This window comes from Mixophyes fleayi, chromosome 10 (assembly GCF_038048845.1).
Source record: "Mixophyes fleayi isolate aMixFle1 chromosome 10, aMixFle1.hap1, whole genome shotgun sequence".
NCBI lineage: Eukaryota > Metazoa > Chordata > Amphibia > Anura > Limnodynastidae > Mixophyes > Mixophyes fleayi.
In genome coordinates this window covers 89,831,035-89,855,785 of record NC_134411.1, presented here as the reverse complement: position 1 = coordinate 89,855,785, position 24,751 = coordinate 89,831,035, and the positions used below count along the sequence as shown (strand labels likewise).

At 40.8% G+C, this 24,751-nt stretch overlaps 1 protein-coding gene across 1 annotated transcript; it reads right to left on the bottom strand.

Annotated features, from left to right (window-relative positions):
• Positions 1–989: 989 nt before the first annotated feature.
• CYB5B (cytochrome b5 type B) lies at positions 990–23,869 on the bottom strand. Its single transcript, XM_075189104.1, has 5 exons — positions 23,605–23,869; positions 6,269–6,397; positions 4,477–4,503; positions 3,037–3,071; positions 990–1,642 (listed from the first exon to the last, which is right to left on the bottom strand). Exons 1-5 carry the CDS (start codon positions 23,746–23,748, stop codon positions 1,558–1,560), a joined length of 420 nt encoding a protein of 139 aa, XP_075045205.1. The 5' UTR covers positions 23,749–23,869; the 3' UTR covers positions 990–1,557.
• Positions 23,870–24,751: the final 882 nt, after the last annotated feature.

Sequence of the window (24,751 nt, the reverse complement as noted above, 5' to 3'; positions counted from 1 at the left end):
GTGAAAGCCAACTGTTTCAGTCCTTAAAAATGTTTTATCTATCCTATTCATCAGACAGGTCAATTTCCTACTTTTTTTTTTCGTTCACCAGTGCAGATTCAGGAACAAGTCACAAAAACAAAAATATAAACATGTATTTGATAAAAGTGTTTATTGTGGCAGTAATAAATCGTGTACTTTTTACTCATTACAATACGGCGAGGCGAAAGTGGTGGAAAGGATGGGGCTATACCGTTACACAATGTAGAATACAAAGACTATTCTAAAGACTTTACGGCAACATTTCAGAGGCACACTCGTGCCTTCATTATGGGATGAACCATTTAGACATCTGTCAACGTCACAACAATGTCTCCCCGCACTGCAAAACCCCTGTGGGCCTTATAAATGGAAGATAAGAATATTGGGTATGAACCAACATAATTTGTTTGAAAAAGATCATAGGTCCTCCATCTCAGGACTCCATAACCATCTTCTAAAGTTTCCCAACAAGTAATACTTCAAAGACTTACTTGTGTGTTAACATTTGGGATACTTACTCAATTAAATAAATTGATCAGAGAAAAAAGCATGCTTGAGGTTAGTTCTTCTCTAGAAGCTTAGGGGGTCCGTTGTAAAAATGATGGAGACCCTAAGGGTGCCTCGAACGGAGAAAGTTTGGGAACCGCTGCATTAAAGACTAGTGGCATTACTCAGGCATGAGGAATTTCGCCTCACACCTCTATGATAAAACTAGTCCCTAGTGATTTCAGCAGCTAGATCGTGACTATTGGTTTGACAAACGCAACGGCAGCCTGTACTGTGCATTTGCAGCAGAGTAACACTGCAGTGCGAACAAAGCCGTTTCCATGGCAACAGACCACTAGTGTCAAACAGTTATTTGTAGATCGTCGCAAACAAGTTCCATTCACTATTAACTGCACAAATGCTTAAACACTCACTCATAAGACTCCAATTATAAAGGCTAAAAAAATCAATGCACAAATGAATCAGAATTAAGACACAAGAAAGTTTATTAAAATCAGTGACTTCTGAATTCCCATAGTTATGGCTTTAAGTGTAAATAGGACATTGATGACAATTATTCTGGTTACTTAAAAAGCAGAGAATCATTCACCTCCACGAGCATTAAAAGTTTAAAAAGCTGAACATTATACAGTTTGTTCCAACATGCATCCAGAGCTTCACCAGACTCAAAACAAAATCTGCTTTTCTGCAACAGTAATGATACAAGCAAATAACGGATAATCTGGAAACCCAGTAGGCTCCTTATATGAAGAGCGTTATAAGAATACAAAGAAAGAGGCATGCTCTGGGACACAACCTGACAGCAATATTCTGATAAAAAGTCCTCTAAGAATATCCAGAGTTGAGATAGGGATAAAAACACAATGCACGCTCACAGCATGGATGACAGTTCTCGTTCACCAGGTAAAAATGAGGAGGTTCCGTTCAAAGTTTTACATCCGGATCTGTGGCAGAGATGTCGGAGGACTGTTACTTCTGTTTCGGATCCTGCTCATTTTCTTGTGCGTGAAGACACCGGCAGGGTGACATTCAGGAGGAGGAGGAGGAGTAGAACCGATACATGAAGCCAAGAATCAGCACCGCTATGGCTGGGATCAGCCAATTGGACCAGGAACTGTAAGGGGAGCAGGAACAAAGTAAAAGGTCATAAAGCAGTCTGTGTCCTTGGTACAGAAATGTTATGTGTAATACAATCTGTAAGTGTTATCACAGGTATATATTGCTTTTAGCAAATTTATGATGAAAAAACCCCCTCAAAAATCCAACAACAAAACAAAAGGCCCCCAAGGTATAACCACCCAGCGGCTGTTCCCATTGCACCCCCCTGTTCCCCGGGGTACCACCACCCTGAGGCTGTTCCCAGTGCACCCCCCCCCCCCCAGGTATTACCACCCTGATGCTGTTCCCAGTGCACCCCCCCAGGTATTACCACCCTGAGGCTGCTCCCAGTGCACCCCCCCCAGGTATTACCACCCTGAGGCAGCTCCCAGTGCACCCCCCATTCCCTGGGTACTACCACCCTGAGGCTGCTCCCAGTGCACCCCCCCTCCCCCGGGTACTACCACCCTGAGGCTGTTCCCAGTGCCCCCCCCATCCAGCCTTTTAAATCCAAGTGCAGGTCAAACTTAGGGGGTGACCAGCTGGAGAACCCTATGATCATCATCATCATCATCATCAAAAAAGCTCAAGAGGTATCAGTTATTGAATATGCATCTAGTCTGTAAATAAGGGGTGCACATGGCTGGGCACCGTGCTCGTGGCAGGGGCATATTGTGCATTATGCATTGGAAGGGGGGGGTTGGTATTCATGGGGGAGGAAAACCTGGTTATATCTTGATCCCTGGCCAAGCATGATCTGCTACATTAGTATGGTGAGCTATTTGTGTAGTTCATATAGCCACACCTGCTGATGTGACGTATTTCCTCTGTCTCTTATTTCTCAAGCTTTCTTATTTATTTTCTGTGTACATCGCAGACTACTAACTGGCACTGTGTGTGTACTATACTATATAAATACCTTGGCGCGTAATACAAGTAGCCGCCACCTGGAGGGCCCTGTATTGGATATAAGGCCACACCTGACAGCATGGATACCCCAAAATGCACACCAAGATCAAATACATAAAATGAATAAATAAGCGTTTGACAATCAAATATTACAGCTAATTTTATTTGCTATGAAAATATAGCCGAAATGTAATGTCCATATCAAACTCATCGTAACAGATTTCCAAGTACCCATAAAGTCTTGTGGTGCTGGAAGCTCGGTGTTGTGACATGCTAGCTGGGAAATCACTGGCATAGGCAATACCCCCCCCCCCCCTGCTGTATATTATTAGGATATTAGAAGCCAACCATGAGTTTTGCAACCTTAAAAACATTCACAGGACTTGGGCTTATTTAAAGGACACAGAACATAGAACATCACTAAGCACCGTTTTATAAGTACATTATTTAGACACCTATACATAAATATCGCACGTGTATAACATAAAGAGAGCCATTTACCTGGATGAACTAGACGATGCATTGGTCAAGTCATCCTGCAAGAAAAGACAACTGTTAAATAAACCAATGCAGGACAGGTACAGAATGTGATCGTGTTAGGGCCACTGCGTACTGCACTGTGGTCATGTTACCATGTGGCATTTGGTTAATGGATGAAGTGGTATTTTAGGTTTGGTTTTCTATTAAAGCCATGAAAACACTATTTACTCTGCTCCTTGAAACCAGTAGTGAGCTGCACTGTGACCTAATTAATAGCCCCGGAGGAGCCTGCAGCGTGTACACAACCAGGGCGGAAATAACAAGCCCAGGGTAAACACGACGTGCAGGGGGGGGCACAAGAGATCATTAAGAAAATAAACAGCAATTATAAGAAGGTCTAATTAGGAAAGTCGGAAGTCATATTTAATCTCTGCAGGGCAGCCTGCCAGTAACATGAAGTGTATACTCTACACGTTACTGGCAGGATGACAGCAGTGTTACTCCATTTATTTACAGTCGTTATTTGGCAGGTAAAGAGCTAGGGATTTCTATGGGCGAGAATAAATGTTCTAGGTATCGCTACGTCTGGTTGCCAAAAAACTACCCCAAGGGGCTCATTCATCACAAATGTAACCCATACTTGCCAACTCTCCCTGAATGTCAGGGAGACTCCCTGAAATAGGGGTGATCTCCCTCACTCCCTGAAGAGTCTGGAATTCTCCCTGATGCTGAGCCAGTACAAGACGTGGTTGGCTTCGCCATATGACAGTTAAAAAATTGTGTCCTATGTCCATGTATTGATGCCTATGGAGGTGGCCATTTTCATGGAGACCAAGATTTAATGAAAGACCTTAGCCCCGCCCCCTGCTGTAATTGGACAAAATTGTGACAATCGTTTAGAGGGCAGTGCCAAACTTATGCGATTCGTCAAGCCCTACCCCCACCTCCCAAGGGATCTCCCTGAAGCCAACGAGGAAAAGTTGGCAAGTATGATGTAACAAGATTGCATATCTGCTAACAGAAGGAAGGCATGTTATTAGCTAAAATACAGTAGTAAAATAAAGTATTATCTATATACAAAACACATATCTATATTTAATATAATGTATAAACTTTTTATTTTTGTTTTAAAATCTGATCTGTTGGCTGCAGCAATAAGTGTCCTTCCTCTGCAGCAAACCTCCTGCATTTGCACATAGCAAAATATTTGTGTGTCCTCTCCTGGAAAGAGGAACACTTGAGAGCCGTGTTGGTTTTAGGACACATTATTGTGCATTATGCAGAAGACATTATGTAAAATATCCTTTAGGTGAAACCTGTCAGTTCCAATATGAAATATCAGTAGATTCAATAGTATAACAACACTGCCCCTAGTGGCGACTGTCAAAACAAGCAAAAGACACCTTACAAAATCAATGTTCCTTTTAAAGGTTTGGTAGCTTGTATATAGGACATTCTTACCTTTTTACTGCGGTTTTTGCAGTCATCCTGTTAATAAAAGTGAAAGGAAAACAAACAGAGTCAGTTTAACTGGTAGAAGACAGTAGATAAAACCACAGTCTCAAGGTTAATTATTTACACAGTTTAAACAAAACCAAAAAAATTATATATTGGATTATGGAAAAACCTGCTTATCTTATACAACAAATTGTTGTTGTTTTTTTTTACAAGTTTTCACTATGTGGGTTTCTGACATACTTAGAATAAATATACTCAAGATGGCAGGGCAGTGGATAGTAATAAGAGGGATAATTAATGTACACACGCTGTAACTATGCAATTTTATTCCTATTCTACAATAAAACGGTTGTCAGAGTTTTTTCTTTTTCTCTAAAACTTCAAAGAGGATCTTTAATAAATAAGTGAAGCCAACCAGCTCAAAAGCATTTTAATGCAATGTTTATAGACATAAAAGTAATAAATTAATCATATCAATTATTTATTTAAGAGCAAGTAAAGACACTATTTGACATTGGACTAAGAAACAGGAGGAATGACAGCTTTGCAGACTTGCAGTGCAGTGCTCAATTCATTCATTCACAGATAGGGCAGGGACAATGGTCTAATTTACTCAAATGCCTGTAGTTACAGCTTTTTGACCTGTGCGAGATGCCATCATTACATGATCCTAAAAATATGTGAGAAGCTCCATCTGTAGTGGACAGGGGAGTGGTGGGGGGGGGGGGGGTAAAACTTGACTTTTTAATAGTGCTATAGTGCAACGTATGGATAACACTGAGCTATGTACTTAACCTTCATTGTTTGTATCTGAAAAGGACATTGTTTTGGAATTTGGCGATTCTATAAAGTGACCCTATCAACGCTCTAGGTAATAGGGACATCACAAGGGAACTTCAAGGACAAATATTACGGAACGTATTGAGTCCTCTGGAACTCTGTATAGCGAATAATTGTTCAGCCTATAAAACAGCTGCCTCCACTGTGTGAAGGTAACAGGTTCACTTTAAAGTGGTGCTGTCAAGTACACACAGTGGATGCCTCCTTTATGGGGGCCTGAACCATTAATCAAGAATATGGCCTATTTATCACTAGGAACCAAGGACGCAGGAACATCAGCCCAGGCCGCACTTCAGCAAGGTCACTGGTTCCTAGCACACTGCATGCTGTTTTAACCCACAAAACGGGATGCCTTCCATAGGCAAACCGAGGGGGGGTTACCTAGTGCCCGGAAACCCCTCCTCCAAGCCTGGGTCACTGTATAATTGAGGTGGCTGGACCCTGCCCCCGCTTCACACGGCTCTGCTTGAAAAGGGAGAGCTGCGTGCACCTAACAGTAGTGCACGCAGCATTGCCCATGTATATTATGGGGATAGGAAGAGTTGGAGAGCAGCCAAGCACTGTCTAATATTATAGCCACGCCCCCATGCATGCTGGTCACGCCCACTGGTGGCGTGGTGTGGAAACCGCTCTCTACAAATCCTGCGTTTGCCCGAGTTCACAGTGGTACGCGGCAGGTCAACTTTACAACTGAAGAAGAAGATTATGGCAAGGATGCAATTGTCCTCTTTAGACAATGTGAAAAAAGAGCTTGATAATCCTGAAACATTGCACAGATAGTAAACAGATTGAACAGCTTCAAATGTGGCCTTCACAGTGCAGGCATAGTGCTATAGATGTGGGTGTTCAGCTAAATATTTATAGGCACTGGTAATGGAATTGTAGGGGAAGAACTTGTATTTAATGGCTACTGAAGGTTCAGCTCCGCAGACATACACAGATTGCTTTGCCTTACCGGGTGCAAGTCTCCTAAATAATACTGCTTCAGCATCTCCCGCGCGTCCAACGAGTGGCCGACGTCTTCAAAACTCTCAGTAGCGTCAGATCCTGCCTGCTCGAACAATACCTCCTCTCCACCGGGATGCTGCAGAAATAACCAAGGGTAAAATTAACGTTAATTTAAGGAAACTGGTGCACAAAAAAATAAATAAAAAATTACTCTTAAAATGCACAGATCCAGTAGTTCAGGGGGTGATCAGGATGACCCAACGGGTGTGCATCCCATAGCCGCGTGTGTATTTGGCCACAAGCTGAACACACTGCATGAGGCTCCTCTTAAACAACTCATTTGCCCAACTATTATATTTACAAAAAAAGCCAATAAATGATCAAATATTTTTTTCCCCAGCTGACCATTGGTTTTGGGTGCACAGAAGCGGCAATTTTGGGCCAGTAGGATTCAAAACTGCCAATATGGCCGAAAAACAAGACTCTCTTTCCAAGTCTGGCCATTATCAATTTATTTAAAGTCCAAGACCATAGACCTCTCTGTCTGCAGCTGGGTACAAGCCTCTATTCTCACCCATTTCACAGTACAGTAAATACGATGCACAACAGCTCATGTTTCGTAATGCTATGGGAGTTTTTGCATTTGTGATTGCTACAAGGTACTCTTTCATAGTAAATTAGGGTATACATTATACTTAATGGCCCTATAATCACAGGGCCGTGTCAGAGCTATTAATGTACTTATGGGGATAATGAATAGTTACTTCTTTGCAAACGTAGAAAATAATCTATGTGGCAGGATATGCAGGCGTCTCCGTGCCAAGAGTAGAAATGTTTTTTATGCATTTCCTCAGGCTTCTAAAATGCCGTCCTACCAGTTCACCCCCATTGCATTCCCAAGGTATTCATTTGCCCTCTGAAACGTATGCAACAGGAATCTGCTCAGTGCAGGGCGAGTTCTAGGTCACCAACAAAGTTTCCAGGTGCCCAGAACCTCCCCCTTCCAGGACTCCATGACAGGCTGATCCCCTCCCTCCTTGAGACCGGTCACTTTACTGTTGCAGATGCACAGACCTGTTCCGCGCCTCGCTTCTAAATTATACAGCACGCCGTCCTCTTTCCCGGGCAGGAAATAAGACAGAAGTGTCTGCCTCCGAAATCGACACAGCCGGATGGTAGAAGGTAAGTGTGGGGGAGGGCTCTTACTTGTACTTACCAACTTTTTATACCCTTTCCCTCCAGGAGATCCTAGAGGGTAGGCGAAATTTAGGGGCATGGTGCAGCAAATCACATCATTTTAGCCCTGCCCTCGTGATGCAAGAGCATCAGTTGTCCGCAGGGGCGGGGCCACATGGACACTATTCACCGCAAATTGAGTCATGGAGCCTCCTATCCTGCCCACTTCACTAGGAAGTGGTCAGGAATGCGGGAGAATACCCTGCTCTCCCTGGGAATTCTGGGAGAGTGGGCAAGTATGCTTTTACTGTAATAGGGGTGGAGGCTGGGCGAGGATCATTTAATAGTGGGTGAAAAATATAAATTAATTTGTGTTGGCAATTTATTTGATGGTTGGGACTATTTAATTAAATAGTGGGTCAAAGTAAAGACTATTAATTTAAGGTTGTGCGACGACATTAATTAATTAATGCTAGGGTGATTTCGGGGCTATTACTTTAATGTGGGGTTGAGATTATGGAGCAGCAGGACTGTATATTAATTGTGCATCCCAAATATTTATTATTATTAAATGGGAATGCCAATTATTTAATATTGCTGCTCATTGGGGGAAAATAGCTGTATTTATTACATCTATTAATTCTGAATGCTATTACTTTAATGTTGGGTCTAATTGGGGAGAGGTCTATTTATTTAATGAGACTGTTACAAATTCAATGTTGGGGTTGGTAGAGGAAACAGATTTATTAAATATGGATGTTATGCATTTAAATGTCAGCACTGGTTTCAGTTAAGGAGGCCTAATTTTTAAAAGTGGATGCTATTAACTTAACATTGGGGCTGGTTGGGGGGGTGCTAAATTGTTCACTCACTGCCAGACTTTCCATGTTTTATGTACCTGTCCCTTAGTTCCCAAACAGGGCCCCAACATTCCAGGAGCCAGACAAGCAGCAACTCAGCTTAAGACTCAGGCAACAACAGGTAGGAGAGACCAGCACAGTCTGCCAATTGTCCCGATTCTGGTGGGGCAGTCCTAATTTTTGGGTGACTGTCCAGCTCAGCCAGGACTTTGTCCCGACAGCAAGGACAGTTGGGATGAATTTCCCGCTTTTACTGCTCATTAAGTCATTACGCCGACAGTGAATTACAGTGCGCACCTCACCTATTGTGTGGGTTGAACCAATATTCTAGTGTAGTCTTTCAATACATTAGGAATCAGTGATCGCTATTGGCTTCTACTGAATTATTAGCCTGCATTCTCAATAATAATGGTACAGGCCACTGTAAGATAGGTCCACTGTCATGTCATATAATGTAAAATTTATAGTCTCAACCGGTATTAAAAATACAGAAATTTGACGGGTCTATAGATCTGTGCTTTTATGTAGCTCTCATGCTTCTCTATTAGGGAAAAATCCACACTATGACCAATGCTGCTCATCTTGTGGTCAATTAGAAGTTACGGAAATACATTTAAACCAAATTAGTATAGGTGATTATGTAATTACATTTGCAGTAGTAAAGCAATACATTCCTTTCTGGAGGCTATAGCAGATTATATCAATTTTCAAAAGCTTTATTTAACCTTTTAATACAAACAGGACAAAAATCCACCACAAGTAAATACTAATAAATGGAAAAACAAATGATAAAGAAACATACAACTTGTGTCCTGTGTCTGGCACATGCCTAGTTACCCACAGAATAAAATATAATCTTTATACACATTTCCCATGAATCACCTAGACATGAAGTATTTCTACTATCAATCTTCATTATTCTAATTATACCATTTTCAAAAAGCGCAACAGGATAAATACGAAGAGGTACCTGCTGTCCCACAACTCAGATTGGTACACAAGCAGAGTGTACAAGGGACTGTGGAAAAATTGTATGCAGGGGAAAATAATTGGTTGGAGGGCAGAAAAGAGAGGGGCATTGTAAATTAAACACATTAAGGCCATGCCTAAGTTATTAGCAATGTATCACAGGATCTGTAGGGGTACGATGCTTTTCAATTGTTCTATTAATGACCTCGTAGATGGCACAGAAAGTAGCTTGTCAAGATTTGCAAGTTTTACCATGAAGGTTTACAAACACTGAGCAGGGCAGAAACTCGCAGGGAAAGGGCAGATAAAGTTTAATTAGGTTAAAGAACACATAACAATTACAACAGTAACAATTATGCTACTTATGTAGGAGATGTAATGAATGCCGAGACACAGGAGGAGAACTTGAGGGTCCAGAAGCTGGTAAGCTAATTAAGAATTGAGAGGTTATATTATAAAAGGAGAAGTTAGGTCAGTGTTGGCTAATCTGACACTCCAGGTGTTGTGAAACTACAAGTCCCAGAATACCTTTCCAGCAATAAGCTGCTATATATTGGCAAAGTATGCTGGGGCTTGTAGTTTCACAACACCTGGAGTGTCACAGGTTAGCCAACACTGAGTTAGGTCATAGGAGACCCACGAATTACGGGTAGGTCTCCCGGACTCACGAAACAGCTGGGCATACTCCCGCATCTGCCCATCTATCCCTTTCTACACAGATAGTGGAAAGGTCAGTGGCTCCAGATGCAGTGTATGTCCCATCATACCCGTATAGTCCTTGAGTATACATTCAAATATAGCATATATTATTTGCTTACTGCTTAAGCACCTTTTCCCTTCCACTAAAACGCCTTATTTCTTTTATCATCAAGGCAAACCCTCATCTCTTCCTTATTAATTCTTATACACAGACATCCAGAACTGTACATCAGATTAGAGATGTGGTCAAACAAATGATTTATACAATGGCAGAGTTACATTTGCTTCTTGAGCAATGATGTCCCATTTTATACCTAACACGTTACTAGCTCTTGCAGCAGCTGCCTGACACTGAGCCGCTACTAATATCTATTAGTAAACCTGTGTCCTTTTCCATCCTAGATCTCTGCAAATGTATCACATTTAATGTATAGGAAGCACAATTACTACATTGGCCCAAATGCATTACCTTACATGTTTCTACATTGAACTTTTGATCCAAGTCCTTCTGTAGGGATAGATTTACCAAAACTTTTAAAAAAGGAAAAGTGGAGATGGTGTCCATGGCAACCAGACTCCAATTATAATTTATTTAGTACATTCTAGAAAAGGATAGCTAGAATCTGATTGGTTGCTCCATAGCATCACCTCCACTTTGCCTTTTTAGAAGTGTTAGACTAAAGCCTTTAGTAAAGCTACCCCTTAATGTTCAGCTCTGTATTAATAATCTTCCAAAGCTTTCTGTCATCTGAAAATATGGACACATTACTTTCTAATAAAAATATTGAAATCGACAGGGCCTTTATCCCTCTCCTTTCGCTGGCGTTTCTGGCCAATTCAATTCTTAGTGATTTCCTTCGGATGCAACATCACAGACTTCTCCTTGCACCCTATTGAGGTACACAGGAGAAACCACGATTCTGGGGCACCATAGTACCCACAACGGTTTGCATTTCTGGCAGCACATTGCTTAGAAATTAATCTGCCCCTTAGAGTTCCTATCGGGCAATTTCAGTACACACATTTCTACTTGGGCAATCACCCAAAATGAGGACTGCATTTTACTTGGTCGATTTGCATTAGTGATTGGGGACCAGTATTTATACCATCTCCAATCACTACTTGCCGTATCTGTCTAACCCTCTGCATGTTCACGTACTATATAGGTATCTTGCAGTGATGCAGAGTGGTTGCCTTAGTGCTGGAGCCAAGAGCTTGCTTCCAACTATATCACCATGATTGGGTGGGTTTCCTCCCACAGTCCACAAACAGACTGGTAGGGTAATATGTGGGTTCATGTGATAGAGAATTTAGACCACGGTCCACTGGGGCAGAGAGACCACTACGTCAATTAGAACATTAATATTAATAGCCTGCAGTATTCTCTGTCCATCAGTTTAAGCGTTACCCACTATATAACAACCTTCAACATCATCTATTTCCTCTATTTTTGTTTGGAATACTACTACCTATCGTTCTACTAACCCCCTCCCCCTCCCCCGCCATTTCTCTTCACCAAGCCTTGTTCCATGGTTAGACCATATCGGTCACTGTTTAGATCTTCCTGGGTTACAAACACCTCCAGTCTAACCATCTGTTCCCTTCCCATGGAGGTACAGGTCGTCCTTCCAGTAGAGTGTAAAGATGATTGAGAAATCGGCCAAGTTGTCCATGAATCAGTAACACTCCTTCCCACACCTATCTCTCAGCTACTTATTAACTTCTCTATGTCATTACTGTGGTTCAGATGTAGCACATGGCACAGGTTACACTTAAATATTACCTTGTCTTTAACGTCCAGCTCAACTCCCTGAAATCCTTTTTAACTTTGTCATTGATGCCAATGTATACCAAGATCGCCGAGACCTGCCCAGTCCCATCCAACGATCTACTTGATCTGTGAACCACAGTTTCGGGGGACAGCAACCTAAGACACTAATGTTCTTAGTGAGAGATAACCTTATCAGTTCTCCTAATAATGGAGCCCCCTATCCACTGGCAATAGTCTGATCTTTACTCCTGGAGGATCAGGGATTCCCCTGGGTGCTAGCGGAAGTATTCTGCTGCAGTAAGGCTACCCCTGAACGGACTTCCCCATGTTTTGGGTCAAATTAACCCGTCTCCCTGAGACTTTCCATCTACTCCTTACTGTCTACCTTGGGATCCTGCTCTCCTCCGTCTCAAATACCAAGTAGAGCCTGCTCAGTGAGCTCCTCTCCGTGATCTGTGGACCACAGTGCTGCTAGTTGCTCACTTAGACATGGAAGCTGGACCTCCAAAGGGGCAAATCACTCACATCCTAAACAAAAAATGGGTGGGGAGGAAAGTATCTATGTACAGCTAAACCTGTATTACATTGCCTGTAGTAAAGACCAATACCTCTGTAGCAGAAAACCTGTGACAATTCTCGAATGTATACATGTTCTTGCATTCTTTCTCTATTAGTAATTAGGCAGCATACTCAAGTTACAGGCAGATTCAGCACAAAACTGAAACAAATTATGATAAGAGGGGTCTTACAATAAAATACTGAGATAAATAAAACAAGATATAAATCACTGTTTGGGACACAACATACAGTTCTTTAGAATTCTAATTGTATATAATTAGTCTCTAGGAACTGCCTACTTAGAACCATAAAGACAAGACATATTATGTGTGTCGAGGGTAAAAGTTTAAAGGAAAGTCTAACTATATTCAAAATAATCAAATAGGGAAAACAAATTGTGTAATTGTAATTAAGATTTTATTATTCTTTTAATTTTGTGAAATATTCAGAGAATTTAGATTCTGGTGAACAGTAAACCAAAAACTACTTCACCTTAAATGCACAAAAGATCCTATTCATCTCATGTACTCCGAGTGGATTAAGCCAGTATTCCTTCTTGCTACTAACATTTTGACTCCACTATTTCTTGGCTTACACAAACAATCATTAATTTGCCCGGCGATATTATGCCAGCGAACACAGCCTTAGATGTGTGGTATTTTGCAAACAGGGTTATATAAAGCTTGTTGTACACTGTTAAAGAGTTTCGATGCCTGAAGGAGCAGGGTGATGTTGCAAGAGAAAACGAGCGTGATAGTTGGAAGCCATTGGGATATAATAACTCGTGCAAGGAAAGCATGTGACCTGTTCCCACCCAATCATAAACCATGTAACAGAAGTTTGATGTGTGCTGTTCAGTGCCCAATCTTCCCTGATCAAACCATACCTTCAGAATTATTGGGAAACATCTATGTAAAAACACTCTTTATGGGTTAAGTGCGTGATCTTATTCAGTAACTTACAACCATAAACAAACCAAACGATTTTTCCGATTTTTTTTCTTAAAGATGGTGAAAGTTAAAATGATCAAAACAAACACATCCAGCAAAGCAAAAGAAAAGTGATGTTTTGGGAAATAAAATAAAGTTCAAAAGCTTAGTGCACATAAAAGTTGACTTGTCAGTTGGTAGAAGTTGTACAATATAAGTTAAAACAATAAAAGGAATGGATAGTATAGGAGATGGGTATTTTAATGTAATAGACCGGCTGGTCATACGATTCAGGTTCATCTTCATTGGCTGCCAACTTCGGACATGCCAACAGCTCAGAAATGGTTTTATGTTCATTTTATGCCTTTTAAATGGTCTCTCTGCTGGGCTTTTATCAGCCACCTGTTTGTCCTAGTACAAATAATGAAGGAGGTGGGTGTTCGAGGGATTAATTATTAGCAATTTTAGTGCAGATTCTCACACAATGCCTGGAATGCAGCATAAACACTCAGGGATATATTTACTAAAGTGGAGATGTTGCCTATAGCAACCATTCAGATTCTAGTTATCATTTATTTAGTACATTCTACAAAATGACAGCTAGAATCTGATTGGTTGCTATAGGCAAAACCTCCACTTTTTCAAACCCGCAGTTTAGTAAATATGCCCCCAAGTTTGGCTCTGCTCATTGGAATAGAATTCTCAAACAGGGTATTAGTGAGGTCTGCCAGTTCTCATTAGGTTTGGATGTTAAGGTATTTAAAGGTATTTAGTTGCCTGCAATTCAGTACCACAAATACACATCTTGCCGCACCCTATTAACAAGATGGGAATCAAAACCCTAAAAGAACCTGAGCCAGAAAGCAAACCTCAGAGAAGTTGGGGCTGGGTTAAACAGTGTCATTGCTTTAATTGATGTCAGGGCTGTTGCATACACAATTTACAGCTGTGTGAACGTTACATTTGGGGCACAACATAAACTTTCAACCCTTCCGATAGTGGTCCGCCCTCCCTTTGGGCAATTTACTACGGGTGAAACACGTGCATCAGACGAGCACACGTCTATATGCAAACAGCGCCCTCATGTGGAAACTGTTACCCAGTATTCTTACAATGCCACTTGCACTGAGTAGTAGAAATACCTGAAACTCTGGTGTATTTATGGCAATGATTCATTTTAACTGAAGACTCCCTTTAATTACTTTGCTTTAAAGGGTTACTCCCCCCAAAAAAGTAAAATTAACTACGTGCTACCCATGGACACTCATGCACAGTGGCCCACACCACTGTACACTGTCGGCTTTTCCAATGCCTGGGTATCTTGCGGACGCTAGTACGGAGAGATGCACTTAACAGTGCACCCTGTATAAACAGCTGGGAGAATAGTCCAAACTGCACCACACTGGCTCTTCTGGACAACCGGTGGCTCTCCAGGGGTAGTGAAACTACAAGTCCCAGCATGTTCTGCCAGCAGATAGCTGGCAGGGAATGCTGGGACCTCTAGTTTCACGACACCTTGAGAGCCTTAGCTTGGCCAACGCTGTTTTGCAGAGTGAGGTGCAAGGAAGGTTAGGGCAGCAGGAAGTGCTATACACAGACAATATATAGTTTATATTTTTACTTCTTGTAAAGCTGACAATCGAGATGTACAGACACTGTACACAGCTCCCATCAATGCCCCAGTCTGCATGGTAACAGATATGATGGGTTTCTAGATCTAAGTTTTGAAGCTCCTCTTGCTTTATATTCAATAGCACATACCAACGCAAAGTGTTACATCACAATGAATACCATACAAGCTAGAAAGAGGAGAGGAATGGTGTACAATGTCACCACAGCGCTCGGTCAGTGCCGGAATGCCGGATAGACAAGTACCAATAACCCTTATCCAGCGCTTGGTCATTTAACCAGAGGAATACCTTTAAAAACCCTGGGGACAAGCGTTCAATCATTGTGCTCAACCTCTAGGAATCTGAGAAAGTACTTTAACACCTTTAAAGAATAGATGGGTTTTATTTGTTTTTTTCCTTTTAAAATTACCTAAGTGATAAAATGAGTTGCAAATATTTTTGATTCATCTTCAGATGATAAACATCTGTAGTGGATGTTTACACTATCACTCTCTCTTATTTGCTTCTACTCATTCTGAGCACACCGAGGGAAATGACAATGAACTTTAAAACAGCCCTAGGGAACATTTATTCCTGTAGTGGAACACAACTTCCGTTTTCACAGTCAGGCAGTGGAGATAAGACGTTGGGACAAAACAGAAGAAGTATCGTCATCCCAGGTAAGTAACATTCAGAATTTTTATTTGACTTAATGAACTCCACCTAAAATTAAATTTTCAGGAGTTAATACTTATCTCTTAAAGGGTTGACAAAAAAAAAAAAAAAAGAAAAGAAAAAAAGAAAAAACAGAAATGGAATGCCCCACTGATTTTCCACATTTCTCAATAAACAATATGATTTTTCACACATATGCATATGAAACATGAATACATTATATTGATTCCTGTGGGACGTAAATTGTGGCAAATATTGCGTTGATGTGCTGTATTAGGTTTCTTCTAAAGGAATATACAATGTACTTGGAGTGACCACAAATATAGTCAAATGGTTGACAGGCCGTCTGACAACAGGCATCTGTGAATGAACAATCAAAGCCAGGAAACGTAGCTGGAGCCATACGGACTGCTACACTCCGTGTTTTTTTTCTCAGTACTCTGACGGTTGTTTAACTTGCTGGTTCGGTATTACAGGGAGTATTATTAAATTCATTGACCAACCTTAAATGCTTAAATGGTGGTGGAAATGGTGTGAGCAGGGGGCACAATCACAAGCTCACCATCCGTTTAAAGCCCCCCCCCCCCTCCCTTCTTGATTTTCGGTCACAGGTCAATCATGGAGCAGTCGTCAGAGCTTTGGCTAGGTTGAGTGGGCACCTTACAAATATATTTTCCTAGGCGATAGTGTAGCTTTATTGAGCAAGATGCTTTTCATAGTTCAGGCACAAAGTTCCTGCAAGTTGGGGGACCAGAGATCATTGAGGCCGACAAACAACTTCTACTTTTATCAAGTGCCAAAAGGTCACAAATTGGCAACAATACATCAGGCTATCACAACGTACAACCATAAGAAACTTTGAACCCATCTGTTTCTATTAAAAAACACACACAAGAACTCTGTCATTTAAACCTGTATTCCTGTCTGTTAGGAATTGTCATACAGGACAGCAATTTCAAATATTAATGTCTTCTTTTTTATCTGCGGTTTCTTTCAGATTTACAGTTTGCACTAAAAGACTAATATTAGAACATTAGTAAAATGTATTGTGCAAACACTTTTTTTTTAGCCAAGCACACAACTTGCACAATCCCTTCCAAAAGGATACAGATGTATTTAATCAGCTTGGCCAAAAGGTAACCCCTTCAGACCCAAGGGCAAACAGCAGTTCATAATGTTTAATGATCAAACATTTTAAAAAGGCAACACAAATACTGGGGAGTTCCTGCACGGAGCAGTCGCCCAGTGCCAAGTAGATGCTGGCAGCCACAAGGGCAAGGATACCATCTACTTCTTTGTGAGCAGATTGCCGTTTCAGGTTACAGGTTACAGATACAGGCCAATCTGGAAAGTTAAAGCCGGTAACAGAGGGCTCGTATACATGAAACCAAAAGGCTAGATAAAAACGTAGACAAAACCTTATATTCTGTTAAAAGAAAGGACAGAATATAATGCAGAAGTGCGTTATATTGTACCGAGTGCCAACTTCTGAACGCTCAATTTTCTTTCATTATTTTCGCACTATCAATATGAAAATGTGTTTAATAGGCTACAAAAAGGGGCAATTGAATAAATGCGCGTGTGTAAACACAAGGGTAACCTTGGGCTGGACAAACAACTAATGTCTGTATTCAATAGAACAGATTGTGCTCAGACACACAAGCTGATCAACCAAGTAAATAGATGGTTTGGCACACATCGTTTTTGACCACATTTGCTGGACATTGTACCATCTGCAGCCAGAAGTAACTATTCACTATAGAAATCTGGATTGGAAACAGAGGTTGAAGAGGAAATATAGAAGCTGGTGGTATGAACAACGTAAGTGAATGGAAATTGAGAGTTTTACAATGAATGCAATTAGTAGAAGTGGCGGCAGTCTTCTCCCCAGCTCCTATTTCCTGGGTGCTCCACCCGGCTGTTTTTACTTGTCACCTGGCTGTTGGAGTCCTATTATAATAGAATAAACCAGTGGTTTCCAAACTTTCTCAGTTCGAGGCACCCTTAGGGTCACCATAATCTTTCCAAGGCACCCCTAAGCCAAATTACCGGGTAGTCCCGTTTTTTAAGTAGTTGGGTCAAAATTACTTAAGATGTATTTAGGCCCCTTCACCATCACATTGTGCCCCTTCATCATATCACTGCGCCCCTTCACCATATTACTCCACCCCCCTCTTCGCCATATCACACTCTGTGTCCCCCTCTTTGTTAGCGCACGCTCTCTGGCCCCCTCCTTCAGCGCGTCTCTCTCTGCCCCCCTTCACTTCCTTTACTTACCTACTTTCCTGACGTCCTCTCTGCTGTTGCTCCTCAATGAGGCTGACGGATGACGTCATGCCCCCGGCAGTCAGTGAGGAGAAGGATCCGGCGCTGGATGATTGGAAAGTTTTTTTGTTTTTTTCTTTTTATTGCTAGGGCGATCGCGGCGCACACTTTGGGAACCACCGGAACAAACCATTGTTTCTCCTATTAGAACAGGCACTATGTCAGCACTACAGACCACTGACCACCAGTCTGACCAGCCCTGGCAGGTGTGGGCAAAAACCTCCAAATGTTTTATTATTACTGCAAAGTATTACAACTGTCCCCACCTGGCTGCTTCTTAATAGCACCATGCTGGCAACATTTTCTGGGTAGAACACTGGGTGGTATGGCATACCACCGTATACCAGCCTACACTCGCCACTGATTGGATAGATAAAATTGTGATCGGACAGGGTGGAAGGTTTGGATGGCTGGTGGCATCGGTGCACGTACCACCATAATGTATAATCTGTGCCGACCTTTATCTACACCTCAATGCCCATATAAAAAGGCCCTAAGGCAGTGTTGGCTAACCTGTGACACTCCAGGTGTTGTGAAACTACAAGTCCCATCATACCCTTCCAGAAATAAGCCGCCATATATTCGCAAAGCATGCTGGGACTTGTAGTTTCACAACACCTGGAGTGTCACAGGTTAGCCAACACTGCCCGAAGGTCTAGTCCACTTGGGCAGATTGGTCTAAAAATTTTAGAAACTTTTTTTTTTTTTTTTAATGTTTTATTTAATTCAGAGTTGAATAGTCCAACAAACACAATTGGCCTAAATCATAAAGAACAACAGAACAATGGTAATATCGACTTACAAAACAAGCAAAACCAAAATGACTTGAAGGGATTTTCAACCAGGGGTTTTAAATAATGGCGGGCACCAACAAAGGCAGGGAAGGGGAGAGGGGGATTCGTGTGGGCTTGCAATTCAGAGAGAGTTGTTGGATCTCAGCCCTTCACAAATGCAGGTAGTTCTTTTAAAAAATGTTACTCTTCAACATATAAAATTATGATTGATATTTGTCAGGCTTCTGGATGCACAAAACAATAAACACTACACAAAAATCCACTCAAACCTCACAAGGTGTGAAAGAAAGAAAGAAAGAAATCTAAGTGGACAAGTCCTAATGTACCCACTGACTTCATGTTATTGTTGTTGCTAGCGATAAGTATGGCTAATTGGATTGTTTGCAAAAACAAACAGCTCATGTGAAACGCTCAATACAAACACCGATATCTATTTATATCAGCTACAAAGTAGCAAAAGTAACTTTATAGTTGTAGCCATCTGCCACAATATGCCTGTGTAGTAAACACAATATGTAATAATAAAAACAATTACATAATGCAGAATAATAACGTTGTAAAAGTCCAAAACAGAAGGATGTTATTGTGTGTTAAGGGCCAAGATAAGAGATCACAGGACACTATGATATACTATGCTGAAGATCACAAGATAAGCAAACATAAGTCAACATAAGTGTGACTGGATCACTGATAAATAACTTCTTGTATAAATTTATTTAAGAGGAAAGAGCGCAGGGGGCTTATTTATATAATTGCATGTGCACTTATTTTTGATATTGTGTATTTTTTGGTTAAGGGAAATCTTTAATTCCTGAGACCAGGGGAAGAAATTTGTTTCTTGTTTAACCTTGCTAGAGGAGATGCATTATTTCTTAAGGTATATATCTGATACAATAAGCTTTTCTGGATGGGAGTCTTTTGTGTGTTGTTATGGGGGGGAGGGGTGTAGCTTTCTTGGGGTTTGTACCTGTCTTTAGGAATGTGTATTCTGGACTGTCTGAAGAGGGGCCCCATGCTAATTAGATCTTTTGATGTGTGCAAGTCCAACATTGAACTTTTAATTAAGGCTGGCTCCTAGATTCTCTACATCTTAAAACCAGATGCAGGACATCACAGCATCTCTAGAAATTAATAGAGAAGTGTAAATATTGTTAGCTTTGCAATGCATGTAAATCCATGTTTGTGTAAACACATTGTATCCCGATTCTAAAAATAGTTTGTATCCAAATCAGTATAAAAAGCACTGTCTTGTACACTGAAATGTACTTCTTGTTTCATCTGACCTGATTACTGGTACCTTAAACCAGTGAGAGAGCAAATAAACACCACTTGCTTCAATGACCTGCTTGAAAACATCTTCAATATTGCTGTATTCCTGTGACCTGCAGATTAGACCATAAATCTAATCCGTTCGCCGGCTGTTTCTGAGGTTGGACCCAGCTTTTCCGGTACCACCGCTCTGCCTGCTATCCTGCAGCTCTGGTCAGTGTGATATGCCAGGGGGGATCCATCCACAGCACCCCTGAACCATAGTAAGAAGTTAGGAGTACCAGCCCAGATATGCCAGTAACGGGGTACACTTGCAGCGTCAGTTAACCAGAAGAAACCCGGTACTGGATGCCGGTAAGGAGTCCAGTGGTGGCAGCATTTGTAAGCCCATCCTACTGCGGCAAGAGGGCGTATTTGGGATAAAGAAAGGGAACGGTGGCAAAGTAAGCCCAGCCGGTTCCCAGATGCAACAGACAGGGTGGCATAGGCGGTCCATCCTGTCACAATAAGTAACTAGCAACGCCATTCTCTGCCTAGCAGAACACATGTCGGATGCATATCATCTACAGAGAGCCAACATCCAAATGAAAAAATACTTTTACAATAAATGTCTGAAACAGAGATGGATATACAGAGCTAGGAGGACGTGGAGCTCAGGGAAACAGCCGGCCCATTCCCCCTCCAGACTTCTATGGAACACTTGAATTTGGCCCATATCAACCAGTTAGGACAATATTTATGCACCATTTTCCTGCTGCTGTAAATGAACAGCTCATGTCCCTGTAGAGGTGCAAAATATAATGGTTGTATTTACTGCAATCTAACATGGGTGGCAGCACATAGATTACATCCATCAACATATACTGCCAACTGTTCATCTAATAACTGCCCCTGGTCACCCTCCCTTTGGTGCCACAGTGACCCAAGACCACCTAGGAACACCTGAGTCACCATGTGGATGTAGAGGGTCGAAATTAATTTCTGTGGTCCCATTTTTTGGGGGAGTTTAACTTTCCATGGAGCATTACTAAGTATATTTGTGTAAGAGGGGGTGGGGGCTATGTGTAAGATTCGCTATTAGTGGATAACACATAAAAAAGGGGGTTAAACTTTCTCTAGCTACTGAACTTTTAGACTAGCTCCTAAGTTTCTAAACTATTTGCAGACTCTTGCTTTAATCTACTTACTGTAATATCAACCTTGATTTATTTTCAAGTATCAAAGAAATATTTTGATTAAATGTACAAGACTGTTTTTTATGTCAATTATATTGCTATGACAGGCTGAAGTTTATAATGTGCTGCGTATACATGCCTTTGAAAATATTTGTTTCAATTACTAACTGATGCTGGAGGAAGCTATTGTAAGATGGTCTGATGGCTCCAAAGTAAAAATATGTTCTTATACAATTATTTTACGATTTGATTAATAAACGGATTGTTCTGATCACTAATAAAACTGATTGGTTTTCTTTTTCAACACAGATAGCTACATACAATTCTTTCACTCTGGAATGATACACTAGTTAATAAACTGAGTGACAGCTGCTAAAGTAGATTTCATTTAAAGATCTGACATAGTGAGACAATAACATTTCTTGGTCAGCTATGAGATTCACTTGTATAGTATCGATGGTTTACACAACTTAATGAATGAAAACCTGCACTGGAAATTTGAGCTGCCAATCACAACGTTACAAGACGCCTGATTTCAGAAACTCTGAGCAGCGTCAATCTAGGTCACATTCTTGTTGGATTATCCGTATGGAAAAACCTGTTTGGGCTTAAGTGTAAAAATGATGTGTGGACCATAACAACAGCTATTCGGCCAAACAACAAGTTGTTTAAACAAGTTAATACTCATATCTAGGTGGTAATGGTTTTCCAGCTTCACAATGTTTGTTAGAATGTACATGCCCCACTGAAACTTTTACATTACATATCTATTTGGCTTCTTCCTGTGCTTTTCAGCCATGCCTTTGGTCACAATGCGCATTAGTTTTGTGTCATGGATAACAACATAGATCTCCTATGTTCTATGCAGTTCAGCGAAACATAGAATTAGACAGCAGAAAAGAACCTACATAACCAACTAGTCTGCACTTTTTTTTCAGGGGGGAGTGTGCAGTATTTACAGGTCTGTTTTATCAGCTCTTGTAAGGACTAATGGTTTTATTTTTCAGCTTGTGTCTAATTATGTTATGTTTTTACTTAGTTATATTGGGAAAGTTGAAAAAGGTGTGCATTCCTTACAAACATCCAGTATGCTTTCCATACTTCTCAGTGTTGTCTACGGTGTAGGAAGCCACAGTGGTCATGTGATGGCAGAGGGAAGAAAGGAATGGGGGATTTTACAGTCCAGTCTCTCTGCTCACCACATCATGTGCTATGTGACTGTGGTTGACATGGTAGTCACATGACACTGTGCATAACTATGAATCATTAATAGCAGACTGAAGAAACAAACAAAGGCAAATGGTAATTACTTTCTTATCGCCTGCCCCAGTGAATTATGTTAAAAAAAAAGAAACAAAAACAGAATTTTCATAGGATTTTTACTTTATATGAATAAGCTCTGCTGTTGTATTTACTAAATTATGAAATAATGTAAGTATCTTAAGGTGTTTGACAATACATATTTTTTTTTGCATTTGGTCTTTACCTGATTCCCCATTACTTTCAGTAGCTCCACAGAAACATTGACAGCAGCACAGTTGGCATTTTACAACATAGAAAAGATTAGGAACTGCTGTAAAGTGGCATTGTAAGTAGAATATGCAAGGACAGTCACTGGGACTTATGTGTCTCAGAGATGTTTGACATTTCATGATTACTGCCCATGTACACACTTAATGGCAGATGACATTCACTAAAGCTGGGTACACACTACAGAAATTTCAACCAACTTTTTATGCCGAGCGATTTTACACCCAATTGATTGTCCGATCGCTCGGTCCATGGACTGCATACACACTAGCCTTGTTTAGGACTATAAAAGGAAGAGCGGACGTCCCTTTAGCGACTTTTTACAGCCATGTTGTCGTGAGCAATGACTGTAATTTCATACTCACTGTTGTGCATCGGTCGGAAGTTTATACACACACTACACAGCGGAAACGAGATTGGAACGAAAATATTAAACGGTATGACCAACCAAATGAGGCGGGCCATTTGGGCAGACTTTCGACCATCGTGTAACTGTACACACTGACCCGACTTTTGAACGAACGGTCGTATGTCGGCTGTTTGAGCCGATTATTGGATGAAAACTGTGTAGTGTGTACCTAGCTTTAGCCCCTGACATTTCATATGGTCACCTACATCTGTGGCCAGACAGGTGTGTCTGGGCATCATAACATCCTAAGTCTAGAAAATAAGAATATATAGTGATATTTACATACTGTATACAAGTGGTCCAGCAGGTAGGGAGGGGGTGTGTGTGGTACCAGTATCATGGAGCTCAGGTCTATCATGAAATACATAGTGCTAATGATGCAAAGTTTACAATGATTGATGGATATAATATATATATATATATATATATATATATATATATATATATATATATATATATAAAATCAGACTGAAGCTTTAGGTTCCACAACCACTGAGGGATTGCACATCTGGTCCCACCATAGTCAGGCAGCCCAGACACACTGTATATGAGGGACATGTGTATTACACTGACAGCCAGTGCTCACAGACTCACCTCCTCTACGAAGCGGGTGATATCGTAGACCTTGCCGTGGATCACCAGCCACAGCTCCTTAGCACAGTTCCGTTTCCTCACATCTTCCAGGGTGTAATAGGTGACCTGTGACTCCTCGCTCGGGCTGCCATCATCGTTCGCCATGGCCGGTACGGAGCGCGTTGCGTAACTGGTCGCGAAATGGATGCTGCCGGCTTCCGTAAGAGCGACGCCTCCGTCTCGGCTCACAGACACAGGTGAGGTCTCCAAGGTGACAACCAATCGCGACGCGGCACATGAGGTACAATGGACCAATCAGAGTCGTCAATACCTTCAGACCATTGACAAATTAGAATATACGTAAGACAGCGTGGGACTCTGAGCGTCCATTTTTTAGGTGGGCAAGAGTATTGTCACTTTAAATCATATATATATATATATATATATATATATATATATATATATATATATGTTCAGGATTTACTCTATGAGAGCAATAATCATCCCATTTACCATCATAAACTATGTTATACCAGAATTGATCATTGTGCAAATTAGCATCACATTTTGTACATACAGTTTTATGAATTAACCGTGTTACCTATATACTGTATACAAAAAATGACAGTGACTTTAAAATCTCTGAATAAGAAATACATATCAGACATGGATGTGCCAAATTAATCCCCTACACTTAGGAGTTGAAATAACTTGTAAAATAACATAAGCAGTAATTCTCACAGGATTCTATGGGACAATTATGTCCTTAGTTCAAATAAAATACTATAAAGAAAAAAATAATTACATTTTTTTTAATCAATTTGGGAAAGCTATATCAACTCATTGTCCAGCACCCTGAAATATAAATTCCATACCTGATATAAACATACCAAATGGTATGAATTGAGAATTTTGAAGGAAGATCCTCAGATTATTTTTTAAGAAAACCAAACCCAATAAACAAAAGCAGTTGTGAGCAGTGTGGGATAACTATTTCATAAGCTCATTTTTACTAAATTGTGTTTAATAGATATTCATTTATTTGCGCCATAAATTATGATCAATCCATGGATAGGTATTCCTCACTGACGATTATATTTTGCTTGTTTGTGTTATTTGTACAGCAATTATAATAGACCTCATACTATTGTCGGTACATTCTTTTATA

Bases quoted from the DNA above. Each gene is read 5' to 3' on its own strand.
- CYB5B (XM_075189104.1), bottom strand. From the start codon at position 23,748: ATGGCGAACGATGATGGCAGCCCGAGCGAGGAGTCACAGGTCACCTAT. The intron at 6,398-23,604 runs GTGAGTCTGTGA...TTATTTCTGCAG, and splicing joins TCACCCGCTTCGTAGAGGAG to CATCCCGGTGGAGAGGAGGT. The intron at 3,072-4,476 runs GTAAGAATGTCC...CTTTTCTTGCAG, and splicing joins GCAAAAACCGCAGTAAAAAG to GATGACTTGACCAATGCATC.